The 12923-nt window shown below is 40.5% G+C and overlaps 1 protein-coding gene across 4 annotated transcripts in view; it reads right to left on the reverse strand.

Moving 5' to 3' along the window:
• The window catches only part of adgrl3.1 (adhesion G protein-coupled receptor L3.1), a 150629-nt gene that overhangs the window by 58396 nt on the left and 79310 nt on the right, over positions 1–12923 (reverse strand). For 3 of the 4 annotated variants that reach the window (XM_079553087.1, XM_079553086.1, XM_079553085.1), the window contains exons 1-2: positions 10402–10462; positions 7320–8108 (exon numbers count right to left, since the gene is read on the reverse strand). In XM_079553087.1, coding sequence (XP_079409213.1) covers positions 7320–8108; positions 10402–10429 — 817 coding nt within the window. In that variant the 5' untranslated portion in view covers positions 10430–10462. Of the gene's footprint in view, positions 1–7319; positions 8109–10401; positions 10463–12923 lie in introns of those variants that run through there. The other variant, XM_079553088.1, reaches the window with a different exon arrangement.

Raw genomic sequence — 12923 nt, forward strand, 5'->3', positions numbered from 1 at the left:
CAAACATGCGCGCAAAAAACAAACACTAAAAGTGTTTCCATAAGTCAATTATGCACAAAAGTAGCCTATCTTCTGGTATTTTTCTTAGCCATTATGCTTTTGCCATGTGGCATTTCAAGTGCTCAACATGTTAACACACTGAAAGTAATAGTGTCTGCAGTCAAGCCTTTGCTTCCACTCCCTGTGAGGTGGTGGGTTTCCCTTTCCTCCCTGTTGTTCAGCCTGGGTCTGCTTAATTTGCCAATCTGCTGTTTGGCACAGAGGACGCAGTGAGCAGGCCAAGAGCACACAGCCCACCCGCCAGGCAGGGATAGTCCAATCGATAAGGACACACTGTAGGCAGGGAACAGGTGCACCCCGCTCACTAAAGCCGAGTGGGTGCTCCTCTGGGACCAGGGTGTTGTGGTCTATTTATGAGAGTAGGAGATAGGCACCATGGCGGATGGACCAGGAATAATATGGTGGCACTGAAACAAAGGAGATACGGGGAAGTATGTAGGCCAGTGTGTGTGTGTGTGTGTGTGTGTGTGTGTGTGTATGTGTGTGTGCGTGTATGTGTGTGTAGTGCAGTGGGGATCTGGAAGAACAGCATCATCTTTTTTTTACCAATAAACCAATCCTTGTGTGACGTACTCGAAGAATGCTGGGGCCTAATGCAATTACTGCCCACACACCGCAAGGAAAGCCACAATATTTTTACCATGAAGAGTGGCAATTATCATTAATAACAAGCACTTTCTTTTACTTGTATTTATGAAAGCGGTAATCACATTTAACTAGATTTATTACACATTGTCCCAATTGTCCAGGTGAAAACAAGAAACACTGTCATTTCATGCAAATAAAATGTTTTATTCTAGCTTTGGAGGTTGGGGGAGAAGTAAGAGGAGAGAGCTTTCTAATGCGGTTACTGCGATTACGACCATTTTTTTTTTACTGCAGCTACTAAAGTTTCCAACACTGCTATTACTGGTCATACCGCCTTTGCGATGCCCAATGCAATGTAAAGCGTCTTTGACTGTCCAGAAAAGCGCTATATAAAACAAAGCATTATTATTATTATCATTATTATTATTGTTACAGCAACAATATAACTATTATAATCTGTTATGCTACCACTTCAAGTGCTACTGCAAATACTATATTCTGTTTTGAGAAAAATGTTGAACTGCTACTCACTACCAACTAATACTGCTGCGTTTGGGTTTGAATGGGGATCTGCAAATCTATGAAGGACATTTCCTATAAACAAATCCTGGTGTGGTTATTTCGAAGTGTGCTGAGGCCGAGTGCAATCAGTGCTCTGGTGGAAGAGGGTCTCAGCTCCAACCATTAGCTCTGGTTATTCTCTCCACTTTGGCTTGTTGCTTTCAGCATTTCCTGCCATGTTGCTTGATTGCAACCTTGAGCCAAGATAAGGGAGGGGGCAGAGGATGGAGTAAATAAGTTGAGAGGCTGAGCGGGTTAAAACAATACATTCTCTATGCTTGACTTCCTTGAGGAAACGGGACTCTGTGATGCAGGCCATTAAGGGTTCAAGGGTGAAGCTCTAAATTTCCTTTAACTGACAAGAGTGGCGAGAGAGGCAAGCGGAGGTCATCCCACTAGAAGTGCTTTTGAATAGATTACAATGCCAATCACTGATTACACTGCTATTAAGATGGAGGATATGACTTCTGGCAGTGGACATTTGGCTGACAATGAGCAACAGTCAAACAGATGAGAGTTTTATGAGCGCAAGAGACTTTATGGAGTTTACGCATTGTCTTCCAATATTATAGGATCAACAGCTTGAACAAACTATCCATAACAATAAAAGCCATGATAATAATGCGCTGAACATTGTACACAAGCTGTCTCTGCAAAGGGGTAAGAAGTAATGAAATAATGGGACTCTTTAGTGGACTGAGGGATAATTATTTAGATGCAGTATTACAAAATGGAACCAAATATATAAGCTTCAGTGTATTTCAGAGTAACTGCTACAAAAGTTTCAAATTGCACTTTTTCTGTTGATGTATTCAGTCCTTAGTTACAGTTGGTGGTGGAAAGCTACGTTTACTATAGCCACAATGTCGTGAGGCAAACTGCTGGCGCGGTGGCATTCAATACAGAAAAAGAATTACTTAAATGTGCACGATGCAAGTTTTATGTTTAAAAAAAAGTTGATATTAGTGTGCATTTGACCTTTCAGTGACCCAGCGGCTATATAAGTGGTTAACTTAGCACCTTCAGGATCAATTCTATTTAAAGTTTTTTAGGATTCCTGGTAGGTTTTCAGAATGAAATGTATATGTAACCATGGAGACGGTTCGATCTGCAGTGAAAACTGTTGATCCTGGAGCGTCTAATGGGCCACCGGGATGGTAAGTAAAGGTGCTAAGCTAACCACCCAAGCAGCCACTAGGTCTCTGAAAAGTCAAAAACTGATATAAACTCTTTTTATTTAAACATAAAACTTGCATAGTGCACCTTTAACTGCAATCAACTTCTACAAATTAGACACTTGCTGTTCCTGTTGTCAGTGTCATCTGCGGTCAATGCTTATGTAGCATATACCACATTTACTTAATTTAAAGCAGTACTAAGTAACTCATGCCCCTCAAGCCCATAAGCGCCATTGCAGGTTATATTATGGTGTGTTTTTTTTTCTCATTAATTTTCCGTGAGAGTAAATACTACGCTGACAGAAAAGACAAAGGGAGAGAGGGATATTATACATCCAATTACACAATGGAGATAGTTTTTTTTCACTCAAACTTGGCTGTCAATACTGTTTAAGTGGCATTAGCCCGCAGTTAGCTTTGTCCGTTAGCCTGTTAGATTCTTCTTCGTAATTCTATTAAAGTGTATTGGGGCCTCCGACCCAGAGGCAGCGAAGTTGCAATTGTGGTTTTCTGGCCAGAGACACCAGGGGGAGATGAAAGACCCCCCCAATCATCCCATTAACACTTATATTACCCCCAGATGGACTACAGGAAGGAAACAAGTTACTTAGTACTGCTTTAATGTATGTATTACTAATTCTAGTAATAATATTCTGTACTGTTCGCAGCATTATGAAATGAATACTAAAACTGCTGTGTTCACATTATAAATGCTTCAGTTATTTACCAACACTCAAACACAAACTGAATCTTTTGGCTGTGTTTTTCTCATCTTAGATCCCTGTACAACATGAATAATTTTCAAGACTTTTGTTCATGAAAAAAAACTTTGCAACTCCAAACTTTGGCGTTGCTGAGTGTAGGTAATAAATTATTCAGCCATACATCTCGCCTTTTTATTACTCATGTTAGAAGACAATGTGCAAAGCGTGAGGAGCTGAGGCCCAGGCGGCACCAAATAAGTCAGTGAGTGTATCTCTTTTTTATGTGTTCGCACACGCAGCAGTGCCATTGTGTGATGTGGGAAAGCTGTCGGTAGCGCTTTTAAACAGGGCCGTGAGAGATTGGGTACTCGATAAAGCTGCGGACCTAAAGAGAAGGACACGTGAGAAGGGAAGGGGGAAACTTCGGGATTCCTGCCATTGTCAGCGCCGTGAGTTTGTGTAAGGAGAGAAAAGAAGAACGGGGAATTTAATAGACGACAAAACAGATGTGGCAAACAATAAGTGTGGAAAGGAGCCACGCATAAGGGGGAGATGGAAATTTTAGAAAGATTATGTTCAGCTGATTGAGGACATGGAGCTTAAGTGACGGGGAGTGAACTACATCTGTCAATACAAAGACAACGGCTGCCATAAATAGACTCTGTGGTTGATACTATTACCCTTTTTTTGAAGCATTATCTTTACTTCTACAATGTATCTACGTAAGTAAATCCCAATTGGTTCTATTGCAGTAGCCTACTTCCTACGTCGTTTTGTATCTGTAAGCTGAAACATAAACCACATTAAGGCATATAAGTAATCTGTGGAAAATGTATGGAAAAAAGACAGCAGAAAACCGCATCACTTTCACTTAAACTTAATCTATTGCAATTTGTTCCACATTTTGCAAGTTCTTGCTAACACACGTGTTATTAAAATGTGTTAATTAATTTCACTCTTCAGGGAACATCGGGGAAGAAATCAGGTCAAAAACTCCAAAGGACTAGAGCTAAACTGCCTTGTCGCCTCACTTTCTAAATAATGAGAAAATCATGCAGTTGAGGTAGTTAATTTATTCCTTGTCTTTATTGAGTGAGGGAGCGCGGCGAGGTGGGCAGAGTAAAGAAGCCAGGCCTGCATCGATTGTATGTATTTATCTTCCCCTGGTCAGCAGTCTGGCTTGTTGCTGTGCACTGGAGGTCATTCTCCACATTGAATCCCGATTGATCTGGTCTTTAAAGCCTCCCGAGACAGCCAGCCAGTGCTCTATTATGAGACTGATCACACTCTGGGAGCAATAAACACATAAGCATACTCATGAATAGACAAACACCGGGCTATTGTGGAGCGCAAGTGCATTAGCGCACTCAGGAAACACATCTCCTGATCGGTGGAAATAAAGTTTAGCACCGTCCCTGCCTGTAATGCGTTGTAAGCGCGCCTCCTAACTGCGTGTAAGAGCATGTGTTAATTCGGACATCATTTAATAAGGCCCGGCCAGACCGCGCCGACCACTCCATTGGAAAGGTGCTGAGAGGCAATTACCATGAAGATAGGCCCGCAGGCTCCCGGGGCATCAGGTATACGTATTTCAAACCAAGAGCAAGGATGGAAGATAACTGCTCTGGAGACCTGTGGTGCTCTGGATGCTCAGGAGGACGCCATGCACACATCAACAGTCATTTTTGAAACAAGATTGAAAAAACCCTTGTACATTTCCTACACGGATATTACCAAGGCGGAACTAAACTTAACAGAAGCAATATCACCTGATGAAAACATTTATAAGCCAAGTATTGATTGGAAGAGGGTGTGATTTTGAATTAAAGGAAACTGATGTGCCACCAATAATTGTTTTAACCTCTCACCCCCCACCATTAACCAAGTGCTTTGTCTCCAGTTCAGCATCACCCCTGATCTAAAAGTTTCTTGACTGGAGAGTTTACCGCACATTGGCCAGTGTAGCACCTCATTTGAAATCCAAGACCCACAGAACTGCTTTAAATGGATCTTTTTTCATGTTGTTTTTGCCACTTTTTTGTTGCGTTTTGTGTCACATTTTTGCCACTTTTTTTTGCTTTCTTTGTCACTTTTGTCATGCTCTTTTGTAAACTTTTTTTTGCCACTTTCTCATTATGTTTTAGTCACCTTTTAGTCACTTTTTGGATGCTTGTATGTTCCGTCTTCAGCCTCGTTTTTGCCGCTATTTTGATGCTAAACATTTAGATTTGGGTGAAGCCAAGCCGGGGGAAATGTGCTCGGTTCAGGTGGGGGTTAAGCGGTTATAAGTTATAGGATTGTTAAAGAACATTCTTCTAGCCAAGGAATAGTGTTGTAAACTTCACTTACAGTTAGCCCTCAGATAATATATTTGATGCTCTCTGGCCTGTCAGCCGTAATGAATGTGTACTGTGTTGGTAGCCCCACGAGGAGGCTGTAAACATTAGGCTGACATATTACAACCACAGAACGTTAGCATTAGTAAACACAGCCTAATTACTGGCTATGTTGCACAGGCGTAGAGCAACTTAAGCATTATTTTAAAGTTGCATTCTTGCCCGCAAAACAAATAGAAAATCAGTTGGAGCCCATTAAGTGTACAGCTGCTTGAGATGTAAATATTTAAATACTCTTTTGTCTTTAGGTCTTCACAATGTTAGCTCAGTGCAAACTATATGCAGAACAAAATGGATTCCTGATTCCCTTGGATTGTGCAAGATCATCAACATTGGTTATTTCTTACATTCACAGCTGAGAGAATGTAAAACTACTGCTAAAAAATCTAAATAACTTTGCAGGGTTTGTGAGCTGTAAATAATTTAATTGCACACTCAGCAGGGCTGTCTCAAAATGAATACTGAACAAATAAAAGAGTTCAAGACAAGTTGAACATGTGTTTCGTGTTTCACGCCTTGTCCAGTATAAAATATATTATGTATCCTTCCTGTCTCCATACAGGCCTGGCTGTACATTTGAAGAATACATTATGATTGGTTAACCGTAGAGGAAATGTAAGTGATGCAGGAAAGACTGCGAGGCATTTACTGTGTCAAATTCACAATAACATCATTAAAGACATCCGCAAGTGTCATGACTCACAATAAGACGTCTGTATGCCAGAATGGAGCTGAAACTTTTACAATAACTGTATTAACTGTACAGCATTCAGATGCTTTTCCCCCCATAAAATCAATTAAATATATGTATCTACTCTAAATTACTTTGTAGAACTGATGTACCACTGACAAGACTTTGAGAGCCAGTGGTAGACAGATGGGTATAACGGAGAACTTACAGCATTGATGGCACTTCTCTATAAGTTTCTATAATGTCTCAATTACAGCTTATAATGTCTCAATTACAGCTTGTGGCTTTAGTTATTTTAGGTCATATAAAATGTAATAGAAAAATGTATCATTTCCGTAATTATTAATGACCAAATAATTTAAAGCAGAACAAAGTAACTCATGACCCTAGAGGCTATAAGTGCCACTGCACGTGTCATAGTTAAGTTTTCTATTTTATACATTAATTGTCCGTGAGTGTAAATACTACATTGACAGAAAAGACAAAGGGAGAGAGGGATAGTGTACATCCAAATACACAATGGAAACTTTTTTCACTGAAACTTGTAAATACTGTTTAAGTGGCGCTTGCCTACAGCTAGCTTTGCCCGTTAGCCTGTTAGCTTCTTCTTCGTGATTCTATTAGCAGGGAAGTTGCAAGGGTGGTTTTCTGGACAGAGACACCAGGGGGAGATGAAAGACCAATCATCCCATTAACACCTGTATTACCCCCAGAGGGACTACGGAAAGGATTTATTAAGGTAAAAAAGTTACTTCGGTCTTCTTTAATACAAGGCTCACATTTTGTCCAAAACATAATAAACATGTCCATACGTCTGTTTAATAAGGCTACTGCAACAAACACTGCAGCATTTGTCTAAATGGAAACAAGGACATGAAAATGCTATTTAATTATATCGTAATTGCATTGTTATGCAGCAAACCCAATAGTGAGATGGCTAAACTGCTACACCCCTATTGTCTACAGCTGCTGGCACTACATTGATATGGCTTTACTAGTTCACTTCTAAAACCTGCCTCTTTTTGAGAATGTTATTGTCAGTGGGCTTGTACTGCATGTTCTGGTTCCACATGAATAATTTAGCTGTTTTTCCTTTATCATTGGTCAGTAAAGAGAGTTAAATGACTACTGGTGTTCTTACCGTTGTTGCCAAAGTCTAGCGAGTACTTGACCACATGGTAATTATTCCACACATAGAGCAGGTTGTCTCGGGGGTTGTAATCCACTGCGGCGATGTACTGGTAGGAGTTTGGGAAGGGTATATTCACAGTCATTTCTTTGCTCTTATCTGTATTGTACATGTAATCGATCTTGTTCCCTGTGCCTTCGTTATCGTCATCTTCATAAACAGTTTTCACCACATACAGCACCCCGCAAATCATGAACGCGTTGGAAGCAGTGCGTTTGTCGTAGTTTGTGTCCCAGGAACCTTCGATTCTTAACGTGTACGGATTGAGCTGGCTCACAACAATCCTCCCGTTGTTTTGCTCAGTTGCATAAATCACCCACAGCCCGTTCTCATCCACGGCGAGGTCAATGTCCGACTTGCCTCCCCAGCGGTATGGGGACGTATCGTGATAGTTAGCGTTAGCGATTATAGCCTCTCCGCTCTTGATACGCGTGCGCAAGTCAAACTTCACAATATTTCTGGTGCGTTCTTTGTTGAAGAAAAGTGCGCCGTCATAAACAACAAAACCAGTTCCGTCGACGCGATGCGGCAGTTTGTAAGTTGTGGTGGGACGTCCTGCGATGAAATCCTCTTTAGAAGAATATTCGGTGAGCGTGTCAGTGCGGTACGGCGTCCAGGGCATGTAGTAGATCTTGTCGGAAGCCTGGAGAGGGTCTTTGCACCAAGCTCCAGACTGGTGGTCCGACTCGAAGAGGTGTTCGCTCTGATAGACGCCGCGCAGGATCCCAGGGCAGAGAAAGACTACAAGAGGAAAAACGACAAGAGAAAAAGGAAAGTTTTAAATTAGTAAATTAGTCAATGTTAGGCTTTGTAACATTGACTGCAACTCCCCCTACTATTGCTAGATGCACTTAAACGTGTCTGCACTACACTGTACCGAAGACCTTCCATTTTGGGGGTTTGACATTTTGGGGGCTGGGATGGCCAATATTGAAAGTAGTTTAATTTGATCAGTATCATATTAAAGGTTTAGATCATAAAAATTCATCTAATAGAGGTCGACCGATGTGGGTTTTTCTGAGGCCGTTTTTTTGCGGATATCATGATTGGCCGATGTCAGTACGCACCACTGATATTTTTGGCTAATATTTTTTTAAATGTCTCGTCTATAATGCTGTGTATGAAGCTTCTAAACGTGTCAGTGTTGAACTGTGACAGCAGGGGGTGCTGTATATGTATGTTTAGTACGTACTTCAGAGGGAGCTTGAAAGATAAAAATAAGTAGATTCCAAAACAAAAAGTAAGTCTTTGTCTGAAATTATATGCAAAAGTCTACAACAGAAAATATGTAAAATAGGTGAAAAACTGGTGACCGATTTTCACTGCGAAATTTCTCCGGTCCCCTGATGCTTAGGAAGTTGTGGGGGGTTCCTTTTAAATCCCAGACTGTGCCCTTTCCAGTGCAGAAAACGGGAAGTCTCTATCACTTTTGGTTCCAGAGATATCGGCCGGCTGATATATTGGTCGGGCCGTAACTGTGAATATTAAAAACGATACAAGGCAACCAATAAAAAGTTATAGAACATTTGCTGTGAAAGTTCTTCTATGTGATAAATATTGTACATTACAAACTATACTAAAACAAAGATTTATCAGTAATGAATTAGTAATGATTTGCAATATTAGAAGAAGTAGTTGTTGTGTGTACTGTCTATTGCTAATGTAATTTCCTTGAACGCTGTGATTGTTATGTTTAACACGGCTACTCCTCTGTACCAAACCGTAGCCACGAGTGAGAGACGATTACAGGATTGGCTTGCTGTGTTATGATTCTTGTAAAGTCACTGTCATTCTTAAGCGTAGCAACAGCATGCCGTCTATTCAACAGATAATACCCTGCTCTTACAGCGAAAAGCAGAGAGGAGGACTGGCACATTTTGTTCCCTGTACTCCCCAATTCTCTCCCTCTCCAAAAGCTCCTCATTAGTCTACAAACTCTTTCTTCCTTTTCTATTCCTGTCAAAAACGACCGACTGTATGAACCACACGTCTTTTATCGCCTGCTGTTTCTGCAATTGTTGCGATAAGTCATTCCCCACTCGGCGCTCCCATCATGGAATACTGGGGTCCTGTTTTTATGTGTGACGTGGGAGACGCCGTAAATTCAGCGCAGGGACAGTGAGAGCAGGGACCTTTGTAATTTGACTGGAATGTTGTCGCATACATAGACCAGATGTGCGCTGTGGTTTTCCCATTCTATTCAATAACGTCCAGTGCAGAGGGCTGTGGATATTGATTGGAATAGCATTGGGTTTTCACAGCACCGGAATAATTTTCTCATCACGTGGAATGGCTGAAATATTAAATGTCAATGTAATTCCACTTTCATTGGCTGGGGGAGTTTGTTATAAGTGACATTAAATGCAATTCTGCAGCATAACATGGAGCCAGTGAATTTGATACATTCTGAAGCTGGAAAAAGCAATTAATCGGCCATTCAGTCTGTGTTGATGTGCATATTTAACATAGATTGATTGGGCTGTTTCTGATGCACATGCTGGTTTAGGAATGGTACAAACAGTAACCCTTGCATATTGCCTCTAATTTTATTACAGCTAATTATATTACTTAAAAAGTCAGATTTATGCTGTTGTCACTATAAAATGTAAATATATTTGCTACTGTTTTACAACAATGGAACCACCACTGTTGCGATTACTAATACAACTACTAATGCAATCACTATGCACTACTTAAGGTAATGAATAAAATATCCATGGTTTTCAGAGCATAATTTCCCCAACACTTTCCAATTACATGTCATGATTATTCTGCTTTCATTGCCTCAACCCATCTATGTTAAAGGGCAATGCCATGAACTGAAACTGAAACTGTAGAGCTCAGGTGTGTGCAGTGGGAAGCAGTGCTTTTCAACAGTCATCAACCTCAGATGAAGTAGTCTTAATATAGCATCAGCCACTTTATGAGAGAAGCTGAGGCATAAAAGGCTTCAGGAACTTGCATCCAAAAGTGGCACCCAACCCTGCATTAGAACTCTTATATGAGCACATAAGCATGCGTGTGATGCTCTTACCTTTTTGTTCTACTTCTGCACGAGCCATAGACGGAACGTTGGATATGCAAAAAAGAGAAAAGAGAGACAAGACAAAAATAGATTAATGATGCAATAATAAGAAAATCATGATAATACAATCTCAGATCTCCATAATCATTCTCATATTTCATCCTAACCTTGTGAGGGAGCCAGGATGCTTTCTGTGTGTGATTGGTAATAAGGTTACGTAAGCGTTGGAAGAGAGTGGAGAGTACATGGGGGGCGGTGGGGTTGTGTGTGTGGTGGTGGGGGTCTTTGCCAACACAAATGTATTGCACATATGTGGCACATGCACACATACACATATGGGGCAACACTGGTGAGAGGAGGAAGCAGCACAGGCTCAAAGCAACATGCTACAAATGTAGCCACAGTTGTTCAAGCCAGAGTCTGGGGACAATGCATCACCAATAAAAGGGGCACCATTTATTTTATACCTGTCAGCTTGAAAGATAACTTTTAAGAAGCAGAGTGGTTATTTCTTGGGCAGACAGCAAAATAGACTGCAGAGGAGTCTGCAGCATGACACCAAATAACAAACCTAAATCTTGAATGGATGTATGTATGGATGTATGGATGTATGGAATGAAATGAAATTAAATAGGAAATACAAAGATAGGAATACTGTGGATGAAACTGTAATGCCTTGATGTGTACTCTCAAAAGTATTTGGACAGTATCTCAGTAAGTGTGTACACATGGTATGAGCTGCCAAAAGCCTACACTGTGAAAGTTGGCTCTTAAATGTATCTTCATGTTACATGACAAATGTATTTATTTATTCATTTATTAATCAGTCGTTCTCACAGACTCAGTGCTATATACAAATGGGTACAGCTTTGTGTACACAATGTCAGCACAAAATACTAAAATACTAAAACCTAATATTTTGCCTAATATCTATTCTGTATGTATCTGTATTATTATAATTTACTTTGAATAATATATTTAGTTTGAATATTTGATTTCATGATATGTCTTGATTTGGTGGCCAAAACACCTAATCAAATTTATTACAAGACTTGATCTTCTCCTCTGCTCTGTTTTATTCATATTGTATTGGCTTGGAGGATTTATTGTCACTTTTGAATGAAATCAATCAATCAAATGAAATTTAAAAAAAAATGTACCCACTCAACATACACTTGAATCCCAACACTGAGCACCAAGCGTCACTTTGAATGTTTTTTTCCATAGGTGATGCTCTTTGTGCTTCTCAATTTTTATAGAACAGGCTGCAAGCTCCTGCATGCAGTGGAGCCAATCGTCCACCACTCCGTCTCTTCTATATTATATCTAAACCATTATCCTTTGAGCCCCAACGTCGCGTGCCGGTATCAAAATGGCGCACTTTCTGGTGGCGTATAAATTCCATTCCACCTCTCTCCCCGGGGATCTGGACGGAATGTGAACACGGCAGAAACCTAATCCTACAGGCACTGCCCTTGTGTCTTTCAAGACCGTTAGAGAACTGCTGAATGGAACCGCTCCCCAGAGATGAGGAGAGGAGACGAGAGGAGACGAGGCAGAGGGAGGATCTAAAGGATGTAAGCCGAGTCCTCAAAGGGAAAACATTTGGAAAAACTTCCGGGTGTTTATATATAGCACCACTGCACTAGTTTGGAGTGGTATGTGCATGAATTCTTAAACATGTTAAAGCTAAAACTCCATGCAAACCACAAGCATGTGCAACACAAGACATGCACACAAACACACAAGCAAGCATTAAATGCGGAGCTCATGAAAAATGCATGTAAACTGGTGTGGTTTTGCACAGCTCCCGATAAATAAGCAATCACTGGGAGAAGATCGTGTTAAAGCTAAAAACAAGAGCAGACACACGCGTGTGTGTAAATGGTTCACCACAGAGGCTACCCCCTTGTGGATAAAAAGGGGAAACTAGATGGAAAATGTTACACAAATGGAAGTTAGGAGAAAATGTCACAAGAGGCTATGGTGTGTTTTAAAGGAGGAATAATAAGACAACATGGAAATGATAAAAGCCGGGCCTAAACAACACAAGTGAAGATTGTATTGGTTTCTTGATGGACTTATATTTTGCCCAAAAAATAAAACTGAAATACGGGCATTTATTTTATCACAGATATTATCATCATTGAAAAATACCTCATAAATATACAAAGAAACATGAGCCTTTGCTGTGAGTGGCTCAGCTCTCTTAAGACGTGACTCTAACTTTACCAGGAGTGGGTACGTCTCCAGCTCGTCTACATGGAGATGTGACTAAAGTCAGCAGAATTTGACAATTAAACAGGTTAGGTTCACATCCAAATCCATTCTTTGATCACCCACCACAGTAATAGAATTGTTTGTGTCGAGCTGTTCATTAAGAGCATGTTTTATACTGATGGCAACAGTATAGTCCAAAATGTTGCCAGTCCAAAATATTTGCAAAGCACAACTCAAACACAAGGTTTTATTTCTTTGTGTGTCCTATTAAAAAGTCCGTTGCTCAAAATGCTCAGACCTAGATGAAGGCC

The sequence above is a fragment of the Gobius niger genome, assembly GCF_951799975.1.
Source record: "Gobius niger genome assembly, chromosome: 3".
NCBI classification, from domain to species: Eukaryota; Metazoa; Chordata; class Actinopteri; order Gobiiformes; family Gobiidae; genus Gobius; species Gobius niger.